The sequence below is a fragment of the Mobula birostris genome, chromosome 3 (genome assembly GCF_030028105.1).
Source record: "Mobula birostris isolate sMobBir1 chromosome 3, sMobBir1.hap1, whole genome shotgun sequence".
NCBI classification, from domain to species: domain Eukaryota; kingdom Metazoa; phylum Chordata; class Chondrichthyes; order Myliobatiformes; family Myliobatidae; genus Mobula; species Mobula birostris.
In genome coordinates, this window is record NC_092372.1 from 68,151,711 (window position 1) to 68,164,881 (window position 13,171).

The 13,171-nt window shown below is 41.3% G+C and overlaps 1 protein-coding gene across 7 annotated transcripts in view; it reads left to right on the forward strand.

The window, feature by feature from the left end:
• The window catches only part of LOC140195097 (amyloid beta precursor protein binding family B member 2-like), a 287,117-nt gene that overhangs the window by 66,576 nt on the left and 207,370 nt on the right, over positions 1–13,171 (forward strand). For 6 of the 7 annotated variants that reach the window (XM_072252813.1, XM_072252811.1, XM_072252814.1 and 3 more), the window contains one exon: positions 40–143. In XM_072252813.1, coding sequence (XP_072108914.1) covers positions 98–143 — 46 coding nt within the window. In that variant the 5' untranslated portion in view covers positions 40–97. Of the gene's footprint in view, positions 1–39; positions 144–13,171 lie in introns of those variants that run through there. The other variant, XM_072252817.1, reaches the window with a different exon arrangement.

The following is a 13,171-nucleotide window of genomic DNA, read 5'->3' on the forward strand; positions in this document are numbered from 1 at the left end:
AATCTTTGCAATAAATGTTAAATTATTTTTGTTTTTCAGTCATGAAGTTCCCTTGCTCTTGTGCTTGTCTGAAGCTATGATGTGCTGATCAGTCACTATGGGCAAACGATATCCAGGAGTTTATCATCGTCCAAGTAGTGAATGTACGTATGGGTACAGAAGTTCATTCCCTTTATTACTATTTGCTGCAGGAATCTGGAGATAAATATTCTGATTCTACTGGAATGTGTATTAGTATTATTATTTGTTTGCAATTTCTTTCAAAATATCTGAGGCTCAATAATATGATCCTAAGAGCGTTGTGAATTATTTTGAAATTTGTAATGCAATTGGAGGCATTGGGAATAGACTAATTTTACTAAAAAAGAGCATTTGGGAAAATGAATAATATGCAGTTATAACACTTATGTTTTTAATTTTTTGTAGTTTGAAATGAGTTTAAAAATTGCATCATATTGCTCTTTAGGATGGTGTTGAATTTTGATAACTCTGGCTGACGCATTTGATGTTGCAGTGTTTGCCAGGTTTGGCAATTAGCTTGCAGATGTTTCATCAGCAGTCGAGGTGACATCCTCAGCGCACAGTTGTTGGTGTTTCTCTCTCGCATTTATATAGGCTCCTGTTCACTTACCTCGGTCCTGGTTGGCTACCCCCTTCAGTTGACCTTTGAATTCTATTGGCACGCGTATCTTTGACTCTTAGGGGTTTGTAGATGGCGTCTATTTCGATACGTTTGTTTACGGAGTTATAAGAACTGTGGTGTTCCAGTTAAAGGGAACAGAAACTGTTGCTACGGAGACGTAATCCACTGTCACTGAGCTCGGTACGTGAAGACCGAGAAGGATAACTGGGACACTGTGGAGGTTCCTGCGCAAGCAGACGTGAAGCCTGCACAAGAAATTTTAGAAGCTTGGTTCTCTTTTGATAACTCCGTAAACAAACATATTGAAATAGACGCCATCTACAAACCCCTAAGTGCCAAAGAAACGCGTGCCAATAGAATTCAAAGGTCAACTGAAGGGGCTAGCCAATCAGGACTGAGGCAAGTGAACAGGAGCCTATATAAATGTGAGCACACCCAGAGAGAAACACCAACAACTGTACACTGAGAATGTCACCTCGACTGCTGATGAAACATCTGCAAGCTCGGCGAACACCACAACATTAAACGCCTCAGCCAGAGCTGCCAGTGTTCATCACCATCCTAATGAACAATGTGCTGCAATTTTTAAACTAATTGCCAAGCTCGGTGCCCACCACACCATCAAACGCATGTTGTTAGGTTTGTTTCCTATACGGAACGCCACATAGAAATAAAATTCAGACTTGACTCAAAAATATTAGGTTTTTTTTTGATCTATGGAGTGGTAAAACCAACATTTATTACCTGTCCCTATGACCTAAAGAAGGTAGTAGCCTTGAATCATATGTGTTCTTACAGCGAAAATACTCACCCGCCATTGTTGCGGAGGGGGTTTCAAGTATTAATGAAGTAACTGCAGTATATTTTCAAGTTGGGATGGTATGTGGCTTGGAGGTGGTATTTTCCTGCTGCTGCCCTTTTCTTCCATGATGGCAGTCACTGGTTTGGGAGGTACTCCTGGAGCTGTAACTGTAAGGCATTTTGTAAAACAAGCATACAGTGTCCCTTTCACAGGTGAAAGGAGGAATGAGTGTTTACAATGTCCTGATGTGGTGGAAATCACTGGTCACATCTTAGCACTACCTGTTTGATCAACAGTATGAAGGGCCAATCCCAGACTCCTACATTTATCATGCTGCACTGCAGTAATTAAAGAAGCAGTTGATAGCTCTTCAGAAACCCCAGATTAATAGCAATAAGAGTATTGTTAACACATTCAATTCTGGTGGCATTTCAGCTACTGTCCTCAGAAATGTAATGAAATAGGAGTTACTGTAAAACGTGGTAGCATTTTTTGACTTGTTAACCATGTCACCGCCCCCCCCCCCCCCGCCACCACCTTGTGGTCCTTCTCCAGTGAGAGGTTGGTCATAGCTAGAATTAAATCCTGCCTAAACAAGAACCTGGACCCACTGCGATTTGCCTATCAGCACAATAGTTCTGCAGCAGATGCAATCTCACTGGCTCTCCACTCTGCCTTGGATCTCCTGAACAATAGTTACACCTATGTCAAGCTGCTGTTTATTGATTACAACTCAGCATCCAACACCATTATACCCTCAGTTCTAGTCAGTAATCTCCAAAATCTGGATCTCTTTACCTCCCTCTGCAACTGGATCCTTGACTTTCTCAATGGATGTCCACAGTCAGTGTGGATCTGAAATAACATCTCCTCCTCGCTGATTATCAACACTGGCGCACCTCAAGGATACGTGCTTAGCCCACTGCTTTACTCTCTCTACACACATGAATGTGTGGATAGGCACATCTATTGCCATCTATAAATTTGCCAACAACATAATTATTGTTGATAGAATTTTCGACGGTGACAAGTGGGTGTACAGGAGTGAGATAGGTCAGCTGGATGACTGGTGTTGCAACAACTACTTTGGACTCAGTGTCAGTAAGACCAAGGAATTCATTGTGGATTTCAGGAAGGGGAAGTTGAGGGAACACGCACCAGGGAACAGAAGTGGAAAGGGTAAGCAATTTCAAGTCCCTGGCTGTCAGCATTTCTGAGGATCTATCCTGGGCCCAACATATTGATGCATTTACAAAGAAGGTACTACAGTGGTTGTGGTTCATTAGGAGTTTGAGGAGACTTGGTATGTCACCAAAGACAATTTTTAAAAATTCCTACCGATGTACCATGGATAGCATTCTAACTGGTTGCATCACCACCTGTAACACCACACAGTACTCCAAATTAGTCCTCACCAACCTCTTAAACAACTTCAACGTAACTTCTAAACTCCTATACTCAATACTTTTATCTATGATGGCCAATGTGCCAAAAGCTTTCTTTATGATTTTACCCACCAGTGATACCATATTCAATGGACTATGAACCTGTGTTCCCAGATCCCTTTCTTCTATCACACTCCTCAGTGCCCTACCATTCACTGTGTAAGACCTACCCTGTTTGGTCCTCCCAAAGTGCAATACCTCATACTTGTCTGCATTAAATGCCATCTGCCATTTTCAGCTCATTTTTTCAGCTGGTCCAGATCCCAGTGCAAGCATTGATAGGCTTCATTGCTGTCCACTACACCCCCCAATCTTCATGTCATCTGCAAATTTGCTGATCCAGGTAACCACATTTTCATCCAGATCATTGACATCAATAATGGACAACAGTGGACCCAGTACCGATCCCTGTGGCACTCCACTAGTCACAGGCCTCCAGTCAGAAAGATAACCATCCTCTACCACTCTCTGTCTTCTCCTGCAAAGCCAATGTCTAATCCAGTTTTCTACCTCATCTTGAATGCTAAGTGACTGAACCTTCTTGACCAACCTCCCATGCTGGACCTTGTCAAATGCCTTGCTGATGTCCATGTAGACAACATCCACTGCCTTTTCTTCATCAACTTTCCTCGCAACATTCATATTGATTAGACGCGCAGACTATCCCTGATCAATCCCTGTCTATCCAAATACTCATATATCCGGTCTTCTAGAATACTTGCCAATAACTTTCCCACTACTCTTGTCAGGCTCACTGCGCTATAATGTCCTGGTTTATTTTCCGAGCCTTTCTTAAGCAGCAGAACAACATTGGCTGTCCTCCAATCCTCAGGTACCTCACCTGTCGCTAAGGATGATTTAAATATCTCTGCTAGAGCCCCTGCAATTTCTGCACTTCCCTCCCACAGGGTCTGAGTGAGCTCCTTGTCTGGCCTTGAGGCTTTGTCCACTCTGATTTGCCTCAAGACTGTTAACACCTCCTCCTCTGTGTTGTAGCGTGGATGAAATCACTGGAGGGACAGAGTTACTGGTAGATACAAAGCACACAAGGTACAGCAGGCATCATACGGACTGAGACACTTTTAGTAGAAAGGTCTGCTAGCCCAATGTGGGCTCGATATTTATATGCTAGACACAAAGGGCAATTGCTATTTACAAAGTTATAGACAATGCTTCCTTTAGAAGCTACATAAAAAACATCACACCTTCTGACTTCATCCTTTCCTCCCGACACCAACATGTCTGGGTTGGTACTCACAGCCTTTAGGAGTGCAAGTCAAATCCACAATACATTTATTTGGTATTTTACGTGCTAACATAGAGACAATTAATATTATAAAGTACAGATAAGGCTGTCTTCAAAACTACCTGTAAACTTCCCACTTCCATCCGCAGCGTCTGGCTAGTATTGCGATATTCACAGCTTTTAGGAATTGCATTGTTGTGAACTCAATCCACAGTACTTTGTCAAACAGAAGACTGGTGGCCAGAGTCATTTAAGTGTAAATGAATCATCTACCCAAAAACTCACTCTAGCACTCTGTAATCTCTGTAGGGTTCATGACCCCACTACTGCTTTATCTCACTTTTATAGACTCTGTATCTGTCTCTTGAGTAAATACAAATGCAAAAGATCCATTTTTAAAAATCACATAGAATGCCTTTCTGATCTTCCAGAGGACCCAATTTTGTCCCTTGCAATCCTTTTCCTTTTATCATATCCGTAGAATCCCTAAGGATTCTCCTTCCCCTCATCTGCTTGAACAACCTTTTCACCCTCCTGATTTCTTTCTTGCGTTCTCTTGCATTTTTATACTCCACGAGTATCTTATTTGTTCCTGCCTGCCTATACCTGCTGTGCACCTTTTTTTCATAACAGGGCTTCAATATCTCTTGAAAACCAAGGTTCACTAAACCTGTTATCCTTGCCTTTTATTCTCACAGGAACGTACAAGCTTTGTACTCTCAAAATTTCACTTTTGAAGTCTTCCCACTTACCAAATGCACCTTTGCCAGAAAACAGCCTGTCCCAATCCACACTTGCCAGGTCCTTTCTGATACCATCAAAATTGGCCTTTCTCTAATTTAGAATCTTAACCCAAGGACCAGACCTATCCTTTTCCATAATTACTTTGAAACTAATGGTATTATGACCACTAGATGCAAAGTGTTTTCCTACAGAAACCTCTGTGCTCTGTCTCATTCTTTAATAGGAGGTAAAGTATTGCATACTCTCTTGTTGGGACATTTATGTGCTGATTAAGAAACTTTTCCTGAACACGTTTGACAAACTCTATGCCATCTAATTCTTTTATAGTATGGGAGTCCCATTCAAGATGTAGAACTTCCTCTACAAGTTTGCAGATAATACTTTGGTTTCGGCCACATCGCGAATAACGATGAGCCAGAGTTCATGAAAGAGATTGAGAGCTTAGTGACATGTGTCATGACAACAACCTTTCTCTCAATGTCATCAAAACAATGACTTCAGAAAGTGGGGGTGGGGCGGGGGTGGGGGAGGAGGGTTGTGCGCGTACTCCTGTCTACATCAGCGGTGTGCAGGTGGACAGCTTGAAGTTCTTGGGTGCGGACATTATCAATAGCCTGTCCTGGTCCATTCACGTTGATATAGAACAGGGGTTCTCAACCTGGAGCCCACGGACTAATGTTATTGGTCCATGGCATAAAGAAGGTTGGGAAGTCCTGATATAGCCCATAAAGTCATGGAACATTACAGTACTGAAAGAGGCCCTTCAGCTCATCTAGTCCGTGTTGAACTATTATTTTGACTGAGCCTATTGAGCTGCACCGTAGCCGTCCATACCCCTTCCATCCATGAACCTGTAAAAATTTCTTTTAAATATTGAAATCGAACCCTATCCACCACTTGTGCTGGCAGCTCATTCTGCAATCTCACCACACTCTGTGGAGAAGTTCACCATCATGTTCCCCTTAAGCATTTAACCTTTCAACCATAGCACATGGATTCTAGTTCTAGACTCACGGAACCTCAATGGGAAAAAGCCTGCTTGCGTTTACCCTATTGATACTCATAATTTTATATACTGCTATCAAATCTCCCTTAAAGCTCTGTTAGACCTTAGGTGAGCATGTGTTGAGATCCACATTTCACTTGAGACTTTCTTGTTTTTTCTCCAAAAATGTACATCTTTGAGCAAATTTTTGTCTGTGACATCTGAACTTGGTGTCAGACTTGCTGTGAATCCTTTTTGGGAAGTTTCTAATTTCATTAATGCAGCTATTTAAATACAAGTCACAGTGAATATTGTTTAAAGGATTTGGGGCTGCAATAGTTAAAAACTTTATATTTTCCAACTGATCTCGTGTATTGATAAGATGAAACTTCCAGGCTTGGCAGCTGTAAAAAAAATTTGCAGTTTGCAAGTTTGGGATCATCAGTCTTATTTGAAGTATTATGGGCATGCTGTGTTGGCGTTGGAATGTATGGTGACACGTGTGGGCTGCCCCCAGCACACCCTTGGTTGTTAATGCAAATAACACATTTCACTCTATTTCAATGTACATCTGATAAATAAGCTTGAATCTTGCAAGTAGATATGCACACAAATGTGAAAGCTTCTGTAATTAGATTCTTACGACTGCAATACCTCTGCTCATCTCTAAAGTGTACCGTAACCTGGTATAGTCGATGGTGATATCGCTGAATTATTGCACGTTAAATCTTGGTGAAGAGGGAAGTAGACCAACCTAATTAATTGAATATTGTCCTCAATAATTAAAAGTAATTGTGCCATATTTTAATCCCTGATTTCAGATCCTGACAATTCAGATGATAGCATTTAGGTTAAAGTTTCAAGTATTAAATCGTAAATATGCTTTCCTTTTAAAATTATTTCTACGCTGAATTCTTCCATTAATTTCAGCTGTGATATTTTGAGATGCTTGTGTGTTTTGGAGCAGTTGGTACACTGTGGTTTGTCCAGTGATTGACACAGCTGCTCTTCTTGCCCAAGTTTCTCGATTGGCCATAATTAAATATTCATTTCAAGCTGCTGCCTGCACATCGTTTTGCTTCTGGGAGCATGCATGCCAGGAGCTGGAAAATTTATTGCACTAGAAAAGTGAAGATAGCTTATTTACATTTTCTGCTTCTATTCTCATTGGGGTGTAAGTAAATAAATGTAATTATGTAAAACTGTTATTTTATGCCATGGGAGTGTGGTGAGGCTGCATGGCAAGGGGAGCTGAATATTCCCACACCTATTTGCCGGATCTATGGTCCTGATGCTGCTGTTTAAAGGAAAGAGTGTTTGTTTTGATTGGCAACCCGGAGCCCGTTGACTAACCCACCCTTTAGAGCAAATGTTTACTGAAAAGGCCAGTGATCCTGTTTGTGGACGATGAAGGTCGACAAGGAAAAGAGAGAGACTTATTGACTGGATGCCTGCACTTAAATATAAAATAAATGTTTCTGAGCAATGTGTGAAAGATGATAGGAGTCAGTGAATCTCTGTCAGTCCATTAGTTTATGCAGCAGATGTTCCCTTAGTTGGGTTGGAATGAGGCAGGGGCAGAAAATCTGAGAGGAGAACATGGCTGTGATGATACAGTATTCCATCTGTGGTGGCCATGAACCTCCTTGCTGTAGATGCCACAAAATTGCAGATGCCCAGTAGAACTTGACTACAGGTGAGATAATTGGCACCGTAGCAAGTGTGTTAAATACTCTTTCAGTCTCTCTGTCAAATTAGATTTGACGTGTTTTATCCCTTCACTTTAGGTTTTAAGTTGGGAAGCTTGAAAACCCAGCTCAGTGTTTTACATTAGAGTAACAGGATTTAGAGAAAAATTGTACAATACCTTTGAAGCAGCGTTCACAGCCATGTAAATCCAGAAAGACTAAGTGCAGAAATACTTGCCCTAGCTCTCTATCTGTATTTACAAAATTAATAAAGTGTATATTAGCTTATTTTCACTGTGTAAATTGTACACATGAAATGAAAGAAAGTCAAGGCCCAAAAATAAAGTAGGAATTATTTGTATTATGCTCTGCTGAAAGTCAATTTGCTGAATAGTCGAGCAGCTGGAAAGCAAAATATCTAGCTTTTACTGAGAAAATTAAAGCTGTTCCTCTAAAACTTTTTTAAGACCAGCAACACTGCAACATCTTATTGTAGTTGTTTCCTTAATATCTTTTCTCAGTGCTTCATGAGGCATGTCCCTTTAAATAGCTGTGGTATTAATATTAACACTGGAAAATTTCTTCATACAAGGGAGTAGTAAGGAGTTTACCATAGACCTACAGTTTGCTTTTATGTTCTGGCTGGGCCGTGGAATGCTGTCTGCTTTTAATAGAATAGAAATAGAACACCGTTAAGCAAAACAGAATAAAAACATTTATGCAGAATGAATGCAGTTTTGTTATAGGTGTGATATTTTAGGTCTAATTTGGGCACTAGCAGTCTGAGTGTAATTTTAACTAACTGACTACCCTGGGTAATTACCCTCTTTGAAAGACCTTTTACATTTTTAATGGTGTGTTTGAAGTATTTGATGGAATGCAATGAGATACAAGGGAGTTACTGTACCCTATGTTAAATGTAATTATTTCACATTTCTGTATTTGATTTGGCAGTATCAGCGTATAAAATATGAAGCACAAAATAAAGCTTTCATTCAGATCAGAGTACCAGCTGTTTGAGAGAATCATGGTGGTCTGTTGGCTCTTTGCACTATCTCAACAGAATGTCATTTTGTCGTCTCCAGGGGATGAGGGGCAATCCACCATGAAAGCTATTCTTTGTTTAAAAGGTGCAGTTTTTAAAATTGCATCTCTTTCATGTATACTGTATAAAGAAAAAAAAATAAATATTTTGTAACTGAAGCAAAGCTCAATCACTTTTTCAAAAAGTTCATCTTGATGTGTGCTACCCTTTTGGAATAGCCTCCTCTCAACCCATAGCTGCCTGAATTGTGAAGATGCCAGCATGTTGAGAGTGTGGGGTGATAGCTAAGATTGTTGCATTGGAATAGATGTTCAGTGAGACCACACCTGAGTACTGTCACAAAGAATATTCTTGCAGTAATGGAGATGCAACAGAGATCTACGATGGGACCTGTAAAAGGTGTGGCTTGGGTAAAATAGAGAGTTTACTCCTTTAAATATTCTGCATGTTGTCATTTGCTCTCTATGTATATACAGTATGTAGATTTAGTTTGTTAGTGTTGAACAAGCTTGAACCAGTTTCCTGTCTGGCAGTAGGCACACAGAAAGGAAGTGCTCAGTATAGTTTCCTGTAAATATTTTATTTATTAAAGTGCTTTGTTTATCTAACTTATTGGTGGTCCATGAGAGACGGGTAACTTAAGCTGTGTTAGTAATTAGATTCAACTTTATTGTCATTGTGCCAAGTACAGAATCAAAGCCAATGAAATGCAGTTAGCATCTGACCAGAAATGCAAAGAATAGTGTTATTTACAAAATAACTGCAATAAAAAGTAAGTGCTACAGCACTCAAATATAAAAGTACTGAGGCAGTACAAATGGGTGCAATACTGCTTAGCACTGTGATGTGAGGTTCAGCAGAGTCACAGCCTCAGGGAAGAAGCTCTTCCTGTGCCTGCTGGTGCAGGAGCGGAGGCTCCTGTAGCGCCTACCGGATGGGAGGAGAGTTAAACGTCCATAGTTAGGGTGAGATGCATCCTTGATAATGCTTTTCGCCCTGCCCAGGCAGCGTTTATGGTAGATGTTCTCAATGGTGGGCAATTGGGTGCCAATAATCCGCTGGGCAATTTTCACCACAAACTGGAGTGCTTTGCGGTCTGATACGGGACAATTGCCATACCACACTGAGATGCAGTTGGTGAGTATACTCTCAATGGTACAGCGGTAAAAGTCTGTTGGTATCCTGGGACAGAGGTGAGCTTTCTTGATGCTCCACAGGAAGTAAAGGCGCTGTTGTGCCTTTTTGATCAGGATGGAGGAGTTCAGGGACCAGGTGAGATTCTCGGAAATGTGGACACCAAGGAATTTGAAGCTTGATACATGCTCCACTACAGCTCCGTTGATGTAGATGGGGACGTGAGTGTGACTCCTAGCATCCCTGAAGTCCACAATGATCTCCTTGGTCTCCTGGGTGTTAAGGGCCAGGTTATTGTTGGCACACCATGTGGCCAGGTGCTGAACCTTGTCCCTGTAGGCCGTCTCGTCATCCCCTCTTATCAGACAAACCACCGTGGTGTCGTCTGCAAACTTGATTAGGGAGTTAGAACCAAGTACAGGAACGCAGTCATAGGTGAAAAAGGAGTACAGAAGAGGGCTCAGCACACAGCCTTAGGGCATGCCGGTGTTCAGGGTGAGAGTGGAGGAAGAGAGGTTGTCTTACTTAACTGATTGGGGTCTGTTAGTCAAAAAGTCCAAGGTGCAATTGCAGAGGGATGAGCTGATACCAAGCTGGCGAAGTTTGGTGATCAGCTTGGAGGGGATCACAGTATTGAATGCTGAACTAAAGTCAATGAACAGCATTCTGACGTAAGAGTTGGGGCTGTCCAGGTGGGTCAGGGCAGAGTGAAGTGCCGTGGAGATGGTGTCCTCTGTAATACTAAGGCATTTGGATATTGTGCCTGAATCTGAATACTGCACGCCATAAAGAATCCCTCCCAACTGAACTAACGTGGATATGCACTGAGCGACGTATATGGTGTTAATCAAGCAAGATGCTGCACCAGGGAGCAAATAAAGGACCCAGAGCCTTTACATTTCCAGATAAGTAACGTCTGTCTAAAGTATGGAGACAGCGAAGACTTTTCACTGTATTGTCGCTTTTCAAGATGAACCAGAACAGACAAAGATTAAGATGTTATTAGAACTTATTGGACCAAAATGAAGTACCAGAGAACACATTCAATGCTCATTAACAGTATCTCCAGCTTGTGATTGCAAAGAGATTAGTACAAAACTAATGATAGGAGCAGCTGGTGTGGGAGAGTATTTAATTAGTGGAGAGCTGATTACAATGGTATTAGGTGGGAATTTGGGAGTGTAAATTAGGAACAGATAGTCTCAAGGAAATGCACAGCAAAACTGTGGAGGTTGTTTAGGGAGCACTTGCATGGGGTATTGGATAGTTTTGAACCATTGAGACAGGGAATGGGACCATGGAATAGAGGTGGAATATTTAGTCAAGAGGAAGCAGGAAGCAAGAATCATTCAGGGCTCTTGAGAGTTATAAGGTAGCCAGGGAGGCACTTAAGAAGAAATTATGGGAGCTAGAAGGAGGAACTTAAGAAGAAATTATGGGGTCTAGAAAGAGAAGCCCTTGACGATTAGCATTAAAGAAAATCACAAGGTGTTCTACACAGATGTGAACAACAGGAGGGTGACTAGAATGAGGGTTGGACTGATGGGGGCTAAATAAGGAGATGTGTGTCTGGAGTTGGAGGAGGTGGTGAATACCTCCTTTAGTGAATAATTTGTTTCACTGTTCATCAGTGAGAGGGTCCGTGACTGTGAGCTTGGCGTAGAGCAGGCTAGTGTCCATGTTAAGATTAAGAAGGAGGCAGCTTTTGAAAAACATTAATATAGTTAAGTCCCTGAGGCTATATGGGATATACTACAAGAAGTGAGGGTAAAGATTGCTAGGGTGTTGATGGTGACATTTGCGTCTTCTGCTACTGAAAAAAGAAAGGGAGATAAGTGGGGTGCTGACAGATTTTTAAATCTTAGCTGGCTAAGGATAAGGTGCAAGGTGATTGGAGGAAAGCAAATATGATGCCATTATCCAAGAAGGGCATCAGGGATAAGTCAGGTAATTACAGTCTGTGAATCTAAATTTAGCGGTGGGAAAATTATTGGAAAACTATTGGTCTGACTAACTTGATTGAATTTTTCAAAGTAGTAGCGTAATCTATTGAGAAAGGCAGCACTGTTGGATTTCAGGAAGGCTAAGTTCTAAAAGGTTAGAGCTCATGGGATTTGGGCAAATTGTTAAATTGGACCCAAAATGGCCTTGGTAATAGGAAGCAGCGAGTCACAGTGGAGGGTTGTTTTTGTGATCAGATGACTGTGACCAGTAGTGTAGCACAGGGTGCTTTACTGTTTTGTGTAGATTACAAATGTTGATATGAATGTAGGTGGTATGATTAATAACTTTGCAGATGGTCTGAAACTCTGTGGTGTTGTCAACACTTAAGTGCCATTAATGATTTCATAAGATTGACAGGACAATGGCAGATAGTATTTCATTTTAGTTAGTGTGAGGAGTGATAAGGCTAGAACATACACAATGCATGCTAGGCTCTGAGGGAGTACTGAGGAGCAGGGGGACCTTGTGAATGCAGAATTACTGAAGGTGGGTGATATAGTTAAGAAAACATGGGGTTTGGGTTTTGTTAACCATGGCACAGAATGTAAGAGCTGCAGGGGAATGATAGAACTTTGCAGTTAAGATCATCACTCTCCGGAAAGGACTGTATTGTACTGGAGAGGTTACAAGGGAGACTCACCAGACCAGTGTGTTTCCTAGGATAGTGTGTTTCAGTTTTGAGGATAGGCTGGAATTGTTTTCCCAGAATGGAAGAAATTAAGGGGCGATCTCTTTGAAATGTAGGCAATTAGTGGGCATAGGTACGATAGTTGCAATAATGCTTCTCTTCCAATGTAAAATCATAGGGCAATGGTTTAAGGCAAGGGGTAGGAGGATTAGAGGGGCTCTGAAGTAGTGCGTAGTTGGAATCTGGAACACACTGTCTGCAGGGATTGTTGGAAGCAGAGAAATTCACAACATTTAAGAACTTGAATCACCAGGGTATAGAGGGCCCACAGGAAAGCAGGATTGAGACAGATGAATACTTGGTGTTGCTGAAAGACTGTTTCTGTGCACCTGCTACCACAGAAGTGCCAAAGGCCTGATGCTATTTGGAGCTGGGGATGCAGTTACAACAAAGTGCATGGTAGATGAGCACCAGATAAGATGGGAGATGGTGGTAATGCTAATAATTATAATTATATCGTATTTGTAGAGCAGTTCTCTTGCAGGCAGTGTAGTTCAAAGTGCTTTCCAATGTGATAAAGTGCAAATATGAAAATAAAATTTAAAAAGATGCAAGATAAAACAAGGTTAACTAGATACATTTTGAGCTGACGTTTAACTATCAACTAAGTCTGCAACGCTTGTAGCTTCAGATATTGAATCTCACAGTTTGAGAGTGTAGTTCAAAAAAGCTGACCTGCCAATTATCTTTTGAGAAAGATTGTTGAAATTTAGGAGACCAGTGGAAGAAGACCATGAGAGCTGAAGC